The 16802-nt window shown below is 51.0% G+C and overlaps 1 protein-coding gene across 1 annotated transcript in view; it reads right to left on the reverse strand.

The window, feature by feature from the left end:
- Positions 1-16802, reverse strand: part of MRPS5 (mitochondrial ribosomal protein S5) — a 640608-nt gene that overhangs the window by 13953 nt on the left and 609853 nt on the right. Inside the window, exon 9 of the mRNA XM_086927225.1 lies at positions 7792-7854. Coding sequence (XP_086783351.1) covers positions 7792-7854 — 63 coding nt within the window. The remainder of the gene's footprint in view (positions 1-7791; positions 7855-16802) is intronic.

A 16802-nucleotide genomic window follows, 5' to 3' on the forward strand; every position in this document is an offset into this window, starting at 1 on the left:
GAGGGGTAATGCACATGTTGCATGAATCTGCCTTCCACAGACAAGTCACAAGTCTCAACACAAGTGACACAGCTTAATGGTTATACCTGCTTCGGCAAGTTAGCCATCGTGTGTAACAGGGAAACCATTATTTGACTATCATTATCTACCATACTAGAAAGGCTAAAGGTATGGAAAGAGAAGTTAATTACCTGGTCTATATCGCTTCTTTTCAACAACTCACCCAAGTTACATGTTTCAAACTATGTGCAATATTTAAAACGACTACTACCTACCAGGCCCGGACTGGCATTTGCGGGCACCGGGCATTTCCCCGGTGGGCTGGAGGCCGGTTTTGTGGCCACAGGGGGCCGCTTTTCTTACAGAGTGCCGATTTTGTAGCAGCGCTGTAATATCGGCCCTCTGTAAGAAAAGTGGTAGCAGTGCTTTGCAGGTAACAACCCCCTCCCCTCCCATTACCAGGGCCGGTGGAGAAGCAACCTGCCAGGGCTGGATGCTGGTCTCAGTCCGGCCCTGCTACCCACAGGGGGTTTTATCTTTCAGAATAAGGAGGTTGGTGGGAAACCGGCAGGTAGATTCAGTATCCATCAGAAAGATCGTTATTGAAGGTTAGTACCCTTCTTCGTTTGATAGATATTTATACCTGCAGAATCCTCACTTATTGGATAGATCCCAAAGCATTACCCCTCCCAAGTGGTGGGACTGACTGAATGGTCAGAAGAGGACATTGTGGAACACCAAGCCATCTCTTCTCACAGCTGAATCCAAATAATAATGCTTGCAGAAGGTGTAAAAGGACACTTTGATAGCCACATGACAGATCTCACCCGCAGAAACACCCCGGGCCAGTGCCGAGGTAGAAGGCTTTACCCTGATGGAATAGGTCCAGATTCCCTTAAGCAGCTCCTTTTTTACAAAAACTGAAGCACATACTTATACATAGTGTTATCTGTCATGATGAAGTCCTCTTCTGCTGTATACCCTACAAACCGCTGCTCGTCAAACCTGATCTCCTTGGTGCAACTGATTTGAAAACAATCTTGCCCCCACTTAGAATGAGGGGGAAAAGCAGAAAGGGTAGTGTACAGACTCACAAGGAAAGGGGTCACCGCCTTAGGAAGGAAAGCCACTTTAGTTCTGATAACTAATATGTCTGGGAAGAAGCTGGTCTAAAGCAGAAAGACGTCAGTGCTTTCAACTCTTTGACATGCATTGGCAAGGTAACGGGCCACATGAAAACTGTTTTAAAAATCAAGAACCGGAGCTGGTAACTTTGGAGAGGCTTAAAAGGAGTGCTCATCAAGAAAGTCAAAACAAGGTTCATGTCCCATTGGGGCATGACAAAAGGAGTTGGTGGAAATATCTGTTAATCCCTTTAAAAACCTGGCCATGATCTGGGATAGGAACAGGGAAGTTTGGTGTGGAAAGCAGAAAAATGCTGACAAGGCCATATGGTATGTATTCCTTGATGGTACCCACTGCGTAGTTATGTTGTTCAGTGGGAGCAAGCGGGAACATCTGAGAAAGTGATCCTTCAAGAGATCTGCATTCTGAACTGCATACCAAGCCACAAAACCTATTCCAATTTCCAGAGTAGACCGTGTTGGTGGAGGTTAGACGAGCCGACAAAATTCCATCAACCATCCCTGGAGGCAGGTAGAAGGAGCTCATGTGCCCCCACTCAATCTACAAGCATGCAAGTGGAATGAGGATGGAGGCTCTGGAAGTTGGAGTGCAGCACCTACCCCTCTGACTGGGAGAGGATGTCCACCATTGGAGGAAGGCAGATCGGGGAACACTGGAAGAGACACAGGAGATCTATGTTCTACATTAATCACCACCAGAACGGAACAATGAAGATGACTTAGGCCCAAGTCCTAGTGAATCTTTCTCAGAACTTGAGGAATGAAGGGAATAGGCGGAATCCCTCAGTGATGGGGAAAATGCACCATCCTGGCTCTCTAAGGCAGATACTGGTTGGCAGAGAACAGTGGACATTGTCGCAAATTTAAAGAAATCCACCCACTGGTGCCTCACAGGGAAAAGAGGAGTTGTACCACCACTGAATGTTGATGTAACTCACATTTTGCAAGATGACGCAGACTGAGGCGGTCTCCCAAGTATTCAGCGAATCGATCAATGGGTCGCAATAAGCTAGATCAAAGGCTGGTGTGCCTAAGCTCAGAGTCTTACCGACTCTCGACAGAATGTGAGACTCAACTCCTCCTTGCTTGTTGCTGTACCAATTACAGACATTTTTCAACATCAGGAAAGACTGACTGGAAAGGGAGGCAGGTTTTGAGAACTAGCCGAATTGCCCTCAAAAGCAAATGTGAAATCCCTGCTCGTCTAGAGACCAAATGCCGCTGATCTATAGCTACTCCAGAAAAGCAACTCACCTGAAGGTAGATGAATTTGTCACCACATCAGTCACAGCTAAATGGGATGAAGGTCATCATCAGAGACTGGTGGTCTTCCATCAACCACCAAGCCAGATTTTCCACAGTGCCCGAGAGATCACAATGGTGTCTAACAGATCTCCCTCATGCTGTAAACACTGCCCACTGAGTCACAACGTGGGAGCCCTCGTGTGCCAGCATGTGTACATGACCAGTAGGATGCAGGAAATCAGCAGACCTAGCAGGCAGAGGACCATCAGGACTCGAACAGTAGCTCCATTCCGAAACCTCACAATGATATCCAAATGTCCTGGAATGTCTGAGGAGGAGGACTTTAAGGCTGAGGAAAGGCAAACACCCTTCCTCCAACTGGCCATAGATGCAACTCTAAGGAGAAGCTAAAGTCTCTTTCCAGATGGTCTGGGGAAGTGCGAAAACGAGGGTTGCTGGGCATGTCTGCCTTTTCCTTTGCCTGTGACCCGGTATAGCTGCCGAAATTGGTTAAGTTGCTGGACAGGCTGGGATGACTGACACTGGCAAAATGTGAATGCTTTGGAGATGCTCCATAACTGTCTGTAATCTTGGGCTGGGGATTTAAGTTCCCAAGACTGAATAGTAGCCTTTTACGCCATGAATCTCTCCAATGCTAAGCCAACTTTGCCCCCAAAAAGTCGAGTCTCAAAGGACATTTCATAAGACTCACCAGTACTTCACTGGAGTAGCCAGTAAACCTCAGCCTGTGTGTCTCTTCAGGGCTATGGATAAACCCATGGCCCTGGCCACCATGTCCACTGTGTCCAAGCCTACCATGATGATCTGCCTGTGCAAATGTCCTGGCCATCGCTCACCACCACATAAAATGGTCATTTCTAGTGGTCTGATCAACTCGGAACCACCATGTTTGCCATCGCACATATGTTAAGAGTATACCTGGTTAAAAAGTAATGTGGTGTTCATAGACATTAAGGGTAAACTGTCGGCAGAGAAAACATTCTTCTCTACGGTTTCCAATTGTTATGATTTTCTGTCTTGAGAATCTATAGGGAAAGGTCTTGGATTCTGTTTGATTGAAAACGTTTCATGCACCAAGCTTTCCAGTGAGGGATAGGCTTCTAGGAAGCCCCTGAGGATGGCCTATAATGCCTTGCAATCATCCAGTTCACAGCTGGGCCAAAGGTGTGATTGTCCTAAACCACCTTAAGGAGATCTAGCAAGGCTTCATTACATTGAAGCAGCAGATCTAATGCCACTGAAGTGGGTTGTAGGACTACTGTAAGTATATTGAATCTGGCCTTCACTGAAGGTAGGGTTACATCCAACACTTTTACCAAGCTATGTTGAGGAAGGCAACAAAAATTACTTTCAGGGATGTCAGCCCTGAAGTACACTCCACCTTCTTATCTGTAAGGATATGTCCAGCTCACTGGCACGTTGCAATGCTAAATAATCTACAGTGTGCAAAGAGGCAAAAGGTAGCAAATTGTCCTTCCCTGCTATTGTCATCATCATGAGACACCACCACAGGCATTTGGGTGTGATCTGAGTTGACACCAAAGATATCATTCATAGTTTGCCAATATCTTTGGTGTGGTATAAGTTCAGGTTGGGATTTTTCCCTATGTGCTTGATGTTCAGCTAGTTTTGAGCCTCCTAGACCTACATAAGGACGGCCTTAGTTTTTGATGGTTGCTCCTCTGGAAGAACTGGCGTCAGGAGTCGCCACCGCCTGGTGGTTCAGTGCCAGTGTGCCATGAGGAAGTCCTCTGGGGTTGAATGTTGCAGAGGACAAACTAATCAGCGGTATCCCAAATGAATACCACATCTCTGCTCCCCGTATGGCTCCCAGAATGACCAGCAGCTCCAGGTAGTTGATGTGGAGACACTGTTGATGGGGTGCCTACATACCCAGAATGGTCAAAACCTGTAACTGTGTCCCCCATCTGGTGATGAAAGCATCCGTTGTGTTTGCTTGTGGAACTGGGTTGAGAAAAAGGCATTCCTTGGAACAGGTTGTTGTTGAATGAGTAAGGCTACAGATCAAAACAATATCCTCACAGTGACCCTTCGCTTGTGACCACTGTTCAGCTAGGCACTCCTAAAATGGGCGGAGACTGGAGGTACACACAATGAGCGGCATGGATCGGGATGTGAAAGCAGGTGTCGTTCAGCGTGAGGGTGGTCATGAAGTGCCTTGCTGCAGTAGAAGGATGAGATCCTAGAGTTACTATTGGAAACATTCTGGTAGGAGGAATTTGTTGAGGGGTCTGAGAATGTGGGCATGAGAGGTGGGTCCTTCGTGGGGTTGACAGAGTACGTGGGGTTGACAGAGTACAGGGAGTACATGCCTTTGCTGTGGTGGTGGTGGAGCGGCACAGGTTTGCTTGTCCCCTAGCAAATGAGTGCCTCAACTTCTTAGTGACAGAGGCGTTCATGTTCAGGGGAGAGAGTTTGTATGCAAGGAGGGATGTTTGGTGGGGTGGAGGTGAGCTCCAAGTTGTATACCTGGCCTTTAATGGAGAGGATCCAATGATCTGAGATGGCTTCTGCCCACTGCAGAAAACTCCCTGAAGTCTGCCCCCAATAAGTGCATAAGTGCATTGTGATCGGGGAAGGGGCAGAGTGAACGAGTAACTGCTTGGCGTTGCAGCGCCCTTGGCGGCACTACTCTTTCCTCTACACTTTAGTTGTTACCCCTGTGACTTTCCCTGGAATAGCCTCATGAAGGAATTTGCTGGCTCTGCTGCCTCTGAAGGGAGGAAGAGGCATCGGGAGAGGTGGATTTGACACCCCTGGGTACCGGGACCCATATCCTTTGCGGTCTTAGTGTCCTTTTTTGAAATATCAAGCATCTGTTCAACCTGCGGTCTGAAGAGATGCTCCCTAACGAAGGGCAGGTTAAGCAGATGCTCCTGTACTTCAGACTTTAAGTCCGAGACACACAGGCAGGTTTGGTGGCGAATCAGGACACTTGTCTTCATGTTGTGTACTCTGGTGTCGGCAGCGTCGAAGGCCCACCTAATAGAGGTGTCAAATATTATTTTATCCTCTGCAATAAGGTCTTGGCCTCTTTTTTATACTGCTATAGGAGCTGCTGGGGGAGGTCTTCTATCTCATCCCAGAGCCCCCAGGTCATACCCGGAGATCAGGCCAACAGAATTGGTAATACGCTAATGTACTTATGATTTAACAGCGACGTGCTTACCTGCCACATCTATCTTTTTGCTCTCTTTGTCAGGTGGTGGTGTATCGCCAGTGTCTTGGGAATTGATAAGCTTGTGAGCTACCAAGCAATGTGGAGGAAGTTGTCCCCTAATGTATGGGGGGTCAGAAGGTGATGCTTTGTACTTTTTGGCTATTCTCTGTTTGACTACCCTGGCCTTTACAGGCTCTTTGAAGACCTCAGGGGTTGGTATTCGCATCCCTTTTAGCATTGCAAAGAAATGCCTGGAGGATCGAGTCTCCACATGAAAATCTTCATCATCCTGTGTTTTGTGCTTCTCTACTTTGTGATAAGTGGCTGCCCTGTGCAGAACCTCACGTTACAAGGTGGTGTCATCCAGGGAGGATGGCCTGGCTGTGTAGAGATCGGGATAAGTGTCCCGAAGGGGGTCGATAGCTTAGACATCCAACCGATAATCCTGTGACTGTGGATCAATGGGTACATGTTAAGGATTTTGAAGAGAGCCTGGGTGATTCCCATCCCGCACCCCTCTCAACCCTCAAGGACAGAATGTGCAGAACCCTTTGGTGATTCAGAAAGAGGGACAGGAGGTGGTTGAGGTAAAGCAGGGGGGGAGGGCATGGAGAGGAAGGCAAAGGAAGAAGGTGGGACAGAAGATGCTGTGATGGACAAGGCTGAGGATGCATGGGACTGGTGTCATGGTTATGTCACCTTTTTACTTTGGCTTGAGGCTTAGATGGCAAGTCAAGGGCTTCTTTGAAAGACAATTTCCTTTGAGGGGCAATGGGAATTGAGGCTTTAGACGTGGCTAAGTGAGGATCCTGCCACTTTATATGTGGATTAGGTTGCGCTTCTCCTATCGTGCTCTTACAGGAGTCATTGCAGGACAGGCTTGTAGTGATCCTTGGAAGCAGTGGTGGACAGAGCCTTGGATACCGGGCACTTAGGTGCAGAGGTTTGTTTTAAAGCCACTGGAGCAGAGGTGGATTTCAGCACATTTTCAGAGCCGAAAATGGCCTGGAGTGCGTTTTCAGCACTGATCCAAAGGCGGTGTCAGCACAGAGAGGTGAAGCTTCAAGATATGCTTGGGAGCTGAGGGGTGGTTGGGTGCGGATCCAAAGCTTGTTTTCAGTGCGGACCAAGGCCTTCAGGCAGTGGTAGACCAGAAGCCTGTTAATGGGCTTCAGGGCGAGAAGTCCGAGCCCCTCAAGGGCAGTGCTCAGACTCCATTCTTAGCTGGGCTGGTGAAGAAAGGAGAAAGGTTGTCCTCAAAGCAGATTACTTTTTATCTGGACCAGCACCAACCGGGGGCCTTCCCCCTCGGATTCCTAGCAGGAACATGCCTCGGAAGAGAAGATCTGAGGCTTGGCAGACAAAGTCCCTGGCTGAGGTTTGATTTCAACGTCCCATTTGCCGAAGAAAACGTGGGTGTGGTTCCCTTGTTGCTGCACCATAGACTGTGAAGCGAGGCATCAAGCTTGAACAGTAACGCAGTGCCTTTTCGTTGTTATGGTCCGCAGAGAGGCAGAGATTACACAACTGGTGGAGGTCTGCCCAGGGGGTGTTTTGCTCAACATTCAGGGCAGTTTGTAATTGAGTCCTTTCAATCAGGGTTTGGACATTCTCTGCACCAAACATGGAACAGGCTGTCGAAGAGTTCCCATACATCGAAACAAACAGGAAGCACAAAGACTCCGAGCAGCAAGATACGCAGGGATTGTCTACTGGTGTGTGGAAAATAAACAAAAGGGCCAGAAGATAACCACAAGGCACCTATCCGAAGCTCGATTGAAACATGTCCGAACCAGACCGCAGAGAAAAAACAATCTAGCCATGGAGCCAATGCCCATGCGCATTACCTGCAATAGGTGGTCACTATAACTCTTGAATCGAAGACTTCTTCAAAGAAAAACAATTTGCCCAAGTCCGAGCCCAACATTATTGGCAGAAGCATGAACAGCATGTGAACTTACAGATACACATGCCAGTAACATATCTTTCTTAAATTAAACAGCATGGAGTAGAAACAGAGGGCAACAAAGCACAGCAATCAAGTCCAAAGTAGGAGACAACTTAGGATCTGGCAGTAAGTGTAGTTAGAAAATGTGCTGTGTATAGGCCTCGTGGTCTTCATTTCTTAGGACCTCTGAATTTCTATCCTTAAGACAGTATTTACACGCTTGTATTCATTTTTACATTTGTTTTAATTACCTTTGTTTTTCTTCTTCATCCGGATGCTGGTTTGTCTGTAAGTTGTGGCAATGTCATGATAAACTACAATAAAAGAAAAAAAACTTTAGATGACGCAGCCAAGGTTCAATAATAATGATTTGTCGTAATTTACAAAATACAAGCAAAATGTATACAGTCTGTTTCTCGACTGAACTGAAGAGCAGCACGTAAGTCACATGAATAAGAACAAGCACTGGCACGGCCAACAAGTCTTGAATACGGACTCTGCAAATGCTTTTACGACATGCCATGCAGCATCGGTAAAAAGCAAAATGCGTTTTGGCATTGCTGTGCAGCATCGGCAAAAAAAAAAAGAAAATACAAAATGGGTGAAGAGGTGATAATTTGCGTCACTCAGAAGGCACACACATGCATGACCAATGTATGCATCATGAATACGTGCTACTGATTGGCAAGGATGCAATTTTCCTAAAAAAAAAATTCTCGATATAAGGAAGCTGTACGTTTTTTACTTATGTGAAAGAGCTCATTTAAAAGTGCATTCACCTGGCAGAAAACGGAGGATGCCGGGCCCTCCAAAAAAAAGGTTATTATTTTAAATGACTGCAAATAGTGGGGTGGGGGATAACAAGGGGCTTCGTGCAGGGGGAGCAATGGAGAGTGTGGGGAGGGGGTGGGGGTAGTAATAATAATAAAAAGCCGAGGAGAAGGAAGCATGGAAGCAAAAGACAGGCTAGGGTACAAGGAAGAAATATGGAGCACGTGGGATGGGAGCGGGTATGGGATAAAAAGCACAAGAGGGAGGGAGCTTCATAGAGCACTCGGGGGGAGCAAGGATATAAGGTGGGGGAAGCAGCAAAAGAATGAGAAATCCTGAAAGCCTATGCACTCTCATGCAATGCTCAAACAAAACATCCATGTCCAATGACTTGTCTCTCACAGCTTGGCCACAGACCATTCACAGTATTTTGGAATTTTTAAGTTATTTCAACTATAGGCGGACACTGGTCCCTGAGGTTTCCCAAGTGGCCACTACTTGTTTTTACCATCTATGCTTTCTAGGAAGGGTCTAATTTAAAACAGCTTACACAACTCTGTGATAATTGCTTTTATTCAGTCAAGACTGGATTACGCCGACTCCCTATATCTGGGGTTACATGACAAACATATACAACTTATTTCCTCCCCTTGTTGTTTTAAATGACTATTAGTTGTGCTGTGCTTTTCTTAAGCTAGCGACAAGATACAAATAAAAATATCATAACGAATAACATAAAACCTGCTGTTAGCTCTCGGTATTGCCATGCCTAGCACACTTAGAAAATGACTGCCAACATTTTTCCTGAGCAAGGAATGAACACTCCTGCAACTGTACTTTTGAACAGGTTAACAGTTTCTCCTCTGAGAAGGTACATAAGAAAAATGTCACTGTTTGAGACATTCTGTCCTAACTCTACAAAGAAGGAACATATTCGGGTAATGTGGCACAGAATCGGTTTGCCAGTAACAAAGCCAGAATGGTGAGTGGGTAAATTAGTCTGTAATACTTGAGAGATGATATGGTCCAACATTGGCAATGAGTTGGTTTGGGCCACCCAGAGAGAAAGGTTTGAAGAGACAAAAAAGAACTGACATATATATAAGTGAAAAGAGAGACCAGCCAGGCCAACACCCTTGGCCAGGAAATTAGGAAAGGAGAATTATTATCTGTCCTGGGGGACATGCCATAATATCACCAAACTAAGATCCCTTGAAAACACAGTTGTGAAACAAAAGTCTGCCAGCAAAAACACAAAGGAAAGGTGGGAAGCTGTTCAAATGTTCTGAGATATGAAATAAGAAAGGGACAGTCTAATAGTTCTTCAAGAAAATATTTCCTAACCTCTATTCCAATGTGTAAGAACACCCCTAATGAGATAAATCCACTATTGTATCTTAAATCAAGAAAAGCCATTCAAATATCCGATACAACACATTTAAAAGTTAAAAATTGGGGGGCGTGGCCAAGATGGCGGGCTGAGCGGTCGCACTTGCCGAGAGCTCCCGGACCCCTGAATTCCTGCACCGCTTGTAACCGCTGATTCCCCCCCGGATCAAGCGGCAACTGAGCCTGGTGCTTACGGTGGAGGTGTGGAGAGCCTGCTGAGCCTGGTCTGCGCCGTCGGGGATGGGATTCTGACCGGTACGGCCCGGGTCGGACCCTGCTGTACGGCCCGAGTGTGAGCCCGAGGCCGCGAGTCTCCCGACCCTCGGCGCGCGACGGAGCGACCGGCCTCCGAGGGGTGAAGCCCGCAGCGGTACATGAGCTGTTGGAGTGGGAGTCGGCAGCAGCTTCGCGAGCGGCTCGGAGTTGTCCGACGGCGGCTGTACGGAGCGGAACGTAGCGGAGGTGCAGAGCGGAGACGGAGTCGGCATCGCCTCACTACGCCAGCCCGTGGCTTGGGGAGGCCCGCTGGAGGAGATCGCTTCGGCTGGTTGTCTGTGTGGGACTGAAGGACGAGTCTCCCGGGGAAGATCTTTCCCTGAAGCCGTGGACCTCGGCGAACGTTGCACTGTGACTCTGCCCACTGGCCGGATTTTTGGCTCTCAGATCGGAGAAGGAGAGGGGATCTCCATCTTGGGCGTTGGCCCCTCGACTTTACTGGGCGGCCATTTTGTGAAGCTCGGCCGGGCCTCCCGGTGCTCTCTGTGTGGGCTGCCCCCGGATGGCTTATAGCTGCTTTCTTTGCTGGACAGTGAGCCTCAGCGTCCTTTATTGAGCTACAATGTCGAATGCTAGGGGACAGCGACGGGGCGACCGGACCTTGCCGGAAATGCTGGGACGGGGCTCCCTACGCAGCGGAGGAGCCCAACCTGCCGCGACCTCCCCGGCGCCGACCAGGGGGGCGGATGGTGGAGAGCCCCCGGTGACGAGATCACTCCCTTCGGGAGGACTTTCAAACGCTCAAGAGTGAGGTGGCCGGGGAGGTCCGCGAAGTAAGGAGAGAGATGGACTCCCTGGGGGACCGTGTGAACACAGTGGAGGAAGCGGGTCACTCCAGAGATGAGGAGATCACCCATCTGCAGCAGGAATTCCTGCGGCTGCGGGAGCAACAGATTGAGTTACAGGCCCACGCCGAGGACCTTGAAAATCGGTCCAGGCGAAACAACATACGGGTCCGCGGTGTGCCGTCTGGTGAGGAGGGTGAGGACGTGACTGCATATCTGGTGGCCCTCTTCCGGGCGATCCTGGGGGAGTCGGAGGACTTTCGGATTCGCATAGACCGGGCACACCGGGTGGGTCGCCCCCGCAGAGCTACGGCGCCCGCTCCGGACATTCTGGCCTTCCTCCCGAATTTTCCCTTGAAGGAGCGGATCCTCCGTGAGGCACGAGGGCAGCAACCCTTCCGATTCCGGGACCACCCTGTGACCCTGTTTCAGGACTTATCCACAGTCACGCTACAGAAGAGGAAATCCTTCAAGATCGCCACAGACTTCCTTCGAGAACATGAGACACAGTATTCCTGGGGACACCCCTTCCGTCTGATCTTTAGGTGGAACGGTGTCTTGCATCAGCTTCGGTCCCTCCAGGATGTCTGCGCGGTGTTGGGCCTCACAGCATCGGACACAGATACCCCGGCCCCACGGCGGAGGCGCAGCACTCGTAACGGATGGCGACAAGCTGGGGGGGGGGCCTCTCCTCCGGCGGAGCGTCCGGGCTCGCCCGCAATCCGGGCGGACATGGCGGCTGCCATCCAGGAGGCCTCCAGAGTGGCGACGAACGGCGAAGTGGCCTTGACGGCCTGAACTCACTCCGGGGGGAGTCTACTCTAGCTCATTCTTATTGCAGGTGCGGGGATCCGGGGGGTGGGCTGGGAGGAAGGGCGAGTGCTGGTGGTGGTGGCTGGACGTCCACTAGATTGACTTACCACGGCCTTGCCCGTTTCGGGCCGGACTGGGACAATGTCTTTTTTGGAAAGTTTGGGAAGCGGGGAATGGGGTTGGGACAGGCGGGCAGATGTTTTGATTCTGGGACCTAGAAGGGGGACCAGTAGCGGGGGGTGGTGTAGATTTGGTTGTGTGGGGGCAGGGGGGGGTTTTCTAGTTGGGGGGTGTTGGGGTACGGGGACTGTACTGTGCCAGTGGGTGATTCAAAGTTGCTCTGTTTTGAGGCCTCGAATGGTGCCTTCTGTGTTTGATTGCGGGGCTTTGCTTCTTGATGTGTGCTCCTTGAACTCCCTCCTTGATGGCTCTTAAGGTGCTTACTATCAATGTGAAAGGGCTGAACAATCCGGTTAAGCGGCGGGCAGTGTTATCCTTGCTGGAGAACTCACAAGCGGATATCTGCCTGTTGCAGGAGACCCATTTGCTGGCTAAGGATTGCTCGCGGATGCGTACCCCTAAGTTCCCCACGCAGCTATTCTCCTCTAGCACCTCCAAGACGGCGGGGGTGGCCATCTTGTTTTCTAGGGGGTTCAGGGGGGAGGTCGTGTGCAAGGTAGCAGAACAGAAAGGGAGACTTCTAGTATACAAGATTAAGATGGGGGGATTGGCACTGACTGTTGGCACCATCTATTGCCCCAATGATCATCAGGATCAATTCTTGCACAGGGCTTTGGACGACGTTGCATCCACCTCTGATAGGCACATAGTGTTGGGGGGTGATTTGAACCTGGTTTTCGACGCGGCACTGGACAGGTCTGTGCAGCGGCGCCATCAGTTGGGTGAGCTTTCGGGCTCGATTCGAACTCGACTTGAGGAGCTGGACTTGCATGACATGTGGCGCCGCCTCCACCCCACCACCCGCGCATACTCTTATTTCTCACACGCCCATAGATCTTATGCGCGCTTAGACCATCTCCTAGTGTCGGGCCCAATGCTCCTTTTGGCTTCGAGTGCGGACGTGGGGGTCCTCTCTCTTTCTGACCACGCTCCGGTGGAGGGCGTTTTCACTCTTCCGCCGGTGGCTCGGCCGAGAGGGGTCTGGAGGCTCCGAGACACGCTTTTGCACAGGCGGTCGGTCGGTGGTGGATCAGATCCGGGCGGCCATTTTGGCTTTTCAGACCGTGAACGATAATGGGGATACTTCTCGTGCGACACAGTGGGCAGCCCTCAAGGCCGTGCTCCGAGGCGAATTTATCGCGATTTCCTCGGCCGAGAATAGGGACCGACAACTCAAGAGGGATGAGCTCACCCGGCAGGTGAGGGAGCTGGAGCAGGTTCATCATAGGACAGGGGCCCCCAGGGTGTGGAGACAGCTGAAGGCGGCGCGGAAGCTCCTGGCGGCCCTCGACACGGACCGGGCGGAGTATGCGATGCTTCGCCTGAAACACAAATATTACACAGGGGGCGATCGGTGTGGGCGGCTCCTGGCTAACAAACTTAGGGTGCAGCACCAGCAGCACCGAGTGAAGGAACTATTGGACTCGGCCGGAGGTAGAGTCACGACCGATGAGCAAATAGCGGACGTCTTTCGCAGCTTTTATGCTGACCTCTACTCCGGGGAGGCCCCTTCGGCCCAGGCTGAGGTGGACTATCTGGACTCGGTCCCGCTCCCGTCGCTGACACAGGATCAGGCTCAGTATCTGGAGCGTGACATACGTATTGAGGAGGTGGTCACGGCGATATCCCGGCTCAAACTGGGCAAGGCCCCGGGTCCGGATGGCTTTATCCCGCTGTTCTACAAAACCTTCTGTCAGGAGCTGGCGCCTCTGCTGACTCGCCTCTTTAACTCCTTCGCAGAGCCGGGAGCCATCCCCTCCAAATTTCTCCAGGCCACGGTTTCAGTGATTCCGAAGCCGGGCAAGGATAGGGCCGCTTGTGGGTCCTACCGTCCCATCTCGCTGCTGAACACGGATTTGAAGGTGTTCACCAGTATATTAGCCGCACGCCTGGCGTTGCACCTCCCCGGCATGGTTGACTCGGACCAAGCGGGCTTCGTGCCCGGTAGGCAAACGGTAGATAACACGAAAAGGGTGACGCACATTCTCGAGAAGGCTTCCAGGATCCCTGGGGAGAGGATGCTCCTGTCCATCGACGCGGAGAAGGCTTTTGACAGGGTGCATTGGCCCTACCTGGAGAAAGTCCTGAGCAAATTCGGGATAGGGGAGAGGTTCCGTCATTTGATCTTCAACTGTTACCGGTTCCCATCTGCGGTGGTCCGGGTGAACGGCGGCAGCTCTCGACCCTTCCCCATCGAGCGGGGCACGAGACAGGGGTGCCCGCTCTCCCCTTTGCTCTTTGCCCTGTACATGGAGCCATTTGCCCAGAGGGTTAGGCAGAACTCTGACATTATCGGCGTCCAGATGGGTGGGTTCCGTCATGCGATCAGCCTGTACGCGGATGATGTCATTCTGACGCTGGATGACCTGCGGAGATCGCTGCCGGCCTGTGTGGAGGAACTGAACTTATTCGCTGACGTGGCGGGTTTCAAGGTGAACCTGGGTAAGTCAGCCGCCCTGGACATCTCGCTTACTGCTGCCACTAGGGTGGAACTGCAGAGGCTTTACCCTCTGAGCTGGTCCAGGGACCGGATCCCGTACTTGGGGATCCTGTTGGCGCCCTCCCTCCCGGAGATGGTCACGGCCAATTACGCGGCTCTGGGCGCGAAAATCAGGGAGGAACTGGGCCGGTGGGATAAGGGCACGCTGTCGCTACTGGGTAGGGTGGCCGCGGTGAAGATGACCCTCCTGCCTCAGGTGCTTTACCTCTTCAGAGCGTTACCGCTCCAGCCCCCCGCGGGGTGGCTTGCGGAGACTCAGACTGCCATTGCACGGTTCGTGTGGCAGGGCCGCAGGCCGAGGATCAAGAGAGGCATCGCTATGCTGTCACCGGAATCCGGAGGGCTGGGGATACCGGACTTGCGGAAATATTTCCAGGCCGCTCAGCTCCGCTATCTCGTGGAATGGAGCCGGTGGGAGTCTGATAAGCATTGGCTGTTCCAGGATCAGGCGGTGGCGGGTAGGACGCTGCAGGAAGTGCCATTCTTGAGGCGGGCCCATCGGCCCCCCAATCTTTATGCGTCCTTGGTAACGCGGGTCCCGCTCCAGACGTGGGACTCGGTGGCTGCCAGATGCGAGCTTACCACCTTCCCCTCTCCCTTTACGCCGCTCATTGGCAAACCGGACTTCGGCCCTGGGATGGAACCGGGTGCCTATGAGCGCTGGCGGGTGGCCCGCTGCTGCACTCTGTATCACTTGTACTCCCCTGAGGGGGTTGTCTCCTTCCAGGACTTGAGACGGGATTATGGCCTCCCGGAAACGGAGCGCATGCGATACATGCAGGCGCGCCACTGGGCATTACAACCCCAAGTGCGCGACGCGGCACACCGGGAAATCACGGCGTATGAGCGTTGGTTAATTACTCGCACGTCGGACGCTAAACTGATCTCAGACCTGTATAGAATGCTGCAGCCCCCCTCCTTTCATATTCACAACCCCGGTCGGGAACGTTGGGAGCGAGAGCTCGGGCGCGAGCTGAGCCATAAAGAATGGGAACACATCTCCTTCCGCGCACGCCATTCGGCTTACCACACGGGTCTTACAGAGACCTTCACTAAAATCTCGACCTACTGGTACCGTACTCCGGAGAAACTGCACGAGATGGACAGGGCAATACCAGGGACGTGCTGGCGCAACTGTGGCAACACTGGTACACTAACACACATTCTATGGGAATGCCCCCTGCTGGCTCCTTACTGGGAAGAGGTCTTGGGCGAGGTGGACAAATGCTTTGGGATAGAACTGCCTAGATTCCCGGCCTATGTCCTGCTAGGGCTGCCGAATGGGCTGATGTACCCCCTTAGGTCTAAGAGAGGTAGACAGATAGCGATTGCGCTGGGGTCAGCGGTGCAGAATATTCTCATACACTGGCGCACCACAACACTTCCCTCTGTAGTTGGTTGGCTGCACAGATTATGGCACGTTCTTGGAATGGAGAAGATGTCCTTAGTGGCCCTGGGGGATACTGATACCTTTGAGGAATTGTGGGAGCCCTTTCACAGCCTGTTATGTTCCGAGTTTCGAGAGATCACCTGCCCTAGATACCTTCGGTTGTTGCGGCTGACGCCGCCACCGGACCCGCCTGCTTGATTGGGTGGGGTCGGTATTGTATAGCAGAGATTCATGGAGAGTTCGCAGTAGTGGAGACTGTAGACATTGGCACAGTACAGGGGGTGGGTTGGGATATGGTAGTTGGGGGTTTTGTTTGGTTAGGTAGGTTTTGGAGCGGGGATGTTTCTCCTCCCTTCACCCCCCCCCCTTTTTTCTTTCTTTTCCTCTCTTCCCTTCCCCCCCCCTTTTTTTTTTCCCTTCCCCCCCTTTTTTCTTTCATTCGTTCTCTCCTTTGTCCCTCCCCTCCTGACTTTCTTTCCTTTCCCACCCCCCCTCCCTTTCTCACCCCCCCCCCCCCTCGTTGTCTGTACGTGCCCACAGGTGCGAAAGCTATGCTCCCGAGTCGGATGGAGCCCCTTGCAAAATTGTGACTGCATTGTTGTACTTGCTGTATAATGCGAACTGATGTGCGGTTCCTGTGGTTCATTTGTTCCCTGCCCCCTTGTGTCCTACCCCACCCTGCTTCAATAAAATACTTTAAACCTAAAAGTTAAAAATTCAGGAATCTAAATTGAGAAAATGTATTGCTTTTATAGGTGGAAGCCTTCTTGGGGATATTCGGTAAGCTTCCTTGGGAATACTTCCTGCCCATTGCTTACCATTGGCTTTGTGTTTTGTAACTCACGAATGCTTGCTTTCTATTTGGGTTGTTTTTATTTTTTTAGGCTGCCCAGTATGCCTTTGTCCCTCCCGTGCGCACAGCCTGTTTACCTCCTCCTTTTATTCTTCCATGAGTGCTTGCTTTCTGTCAATAGACCTTTAAATTTTGTTTTTTTCTTGACACATTTGTTGACATTTTAAATGTCCACCAATGTGTCTTTTGTGATGAACACTTCTGTAATTGGGCATGATTCATGCTATGCAAAAGTGTCTTAAATAAATAAAACAGATTGTAAATTTCTGCCTGCATTTTAACCTTTGATCTCAGATACCCTTTGT

Source organism: Lissotriton vulgaris, chromosome 6 (genome assembly GCF_964263255.1).
Source record: "Lissotriton vulgaris chromosome 6, aLisVul1.2, whole genome shotgun sequence".
Lineage (NCBI taxonomy): Eukaryota > Metazoa > Chordata > Amphibia > Caudata > Salamandridae > Lissotriton > Lissotriton vulgaris.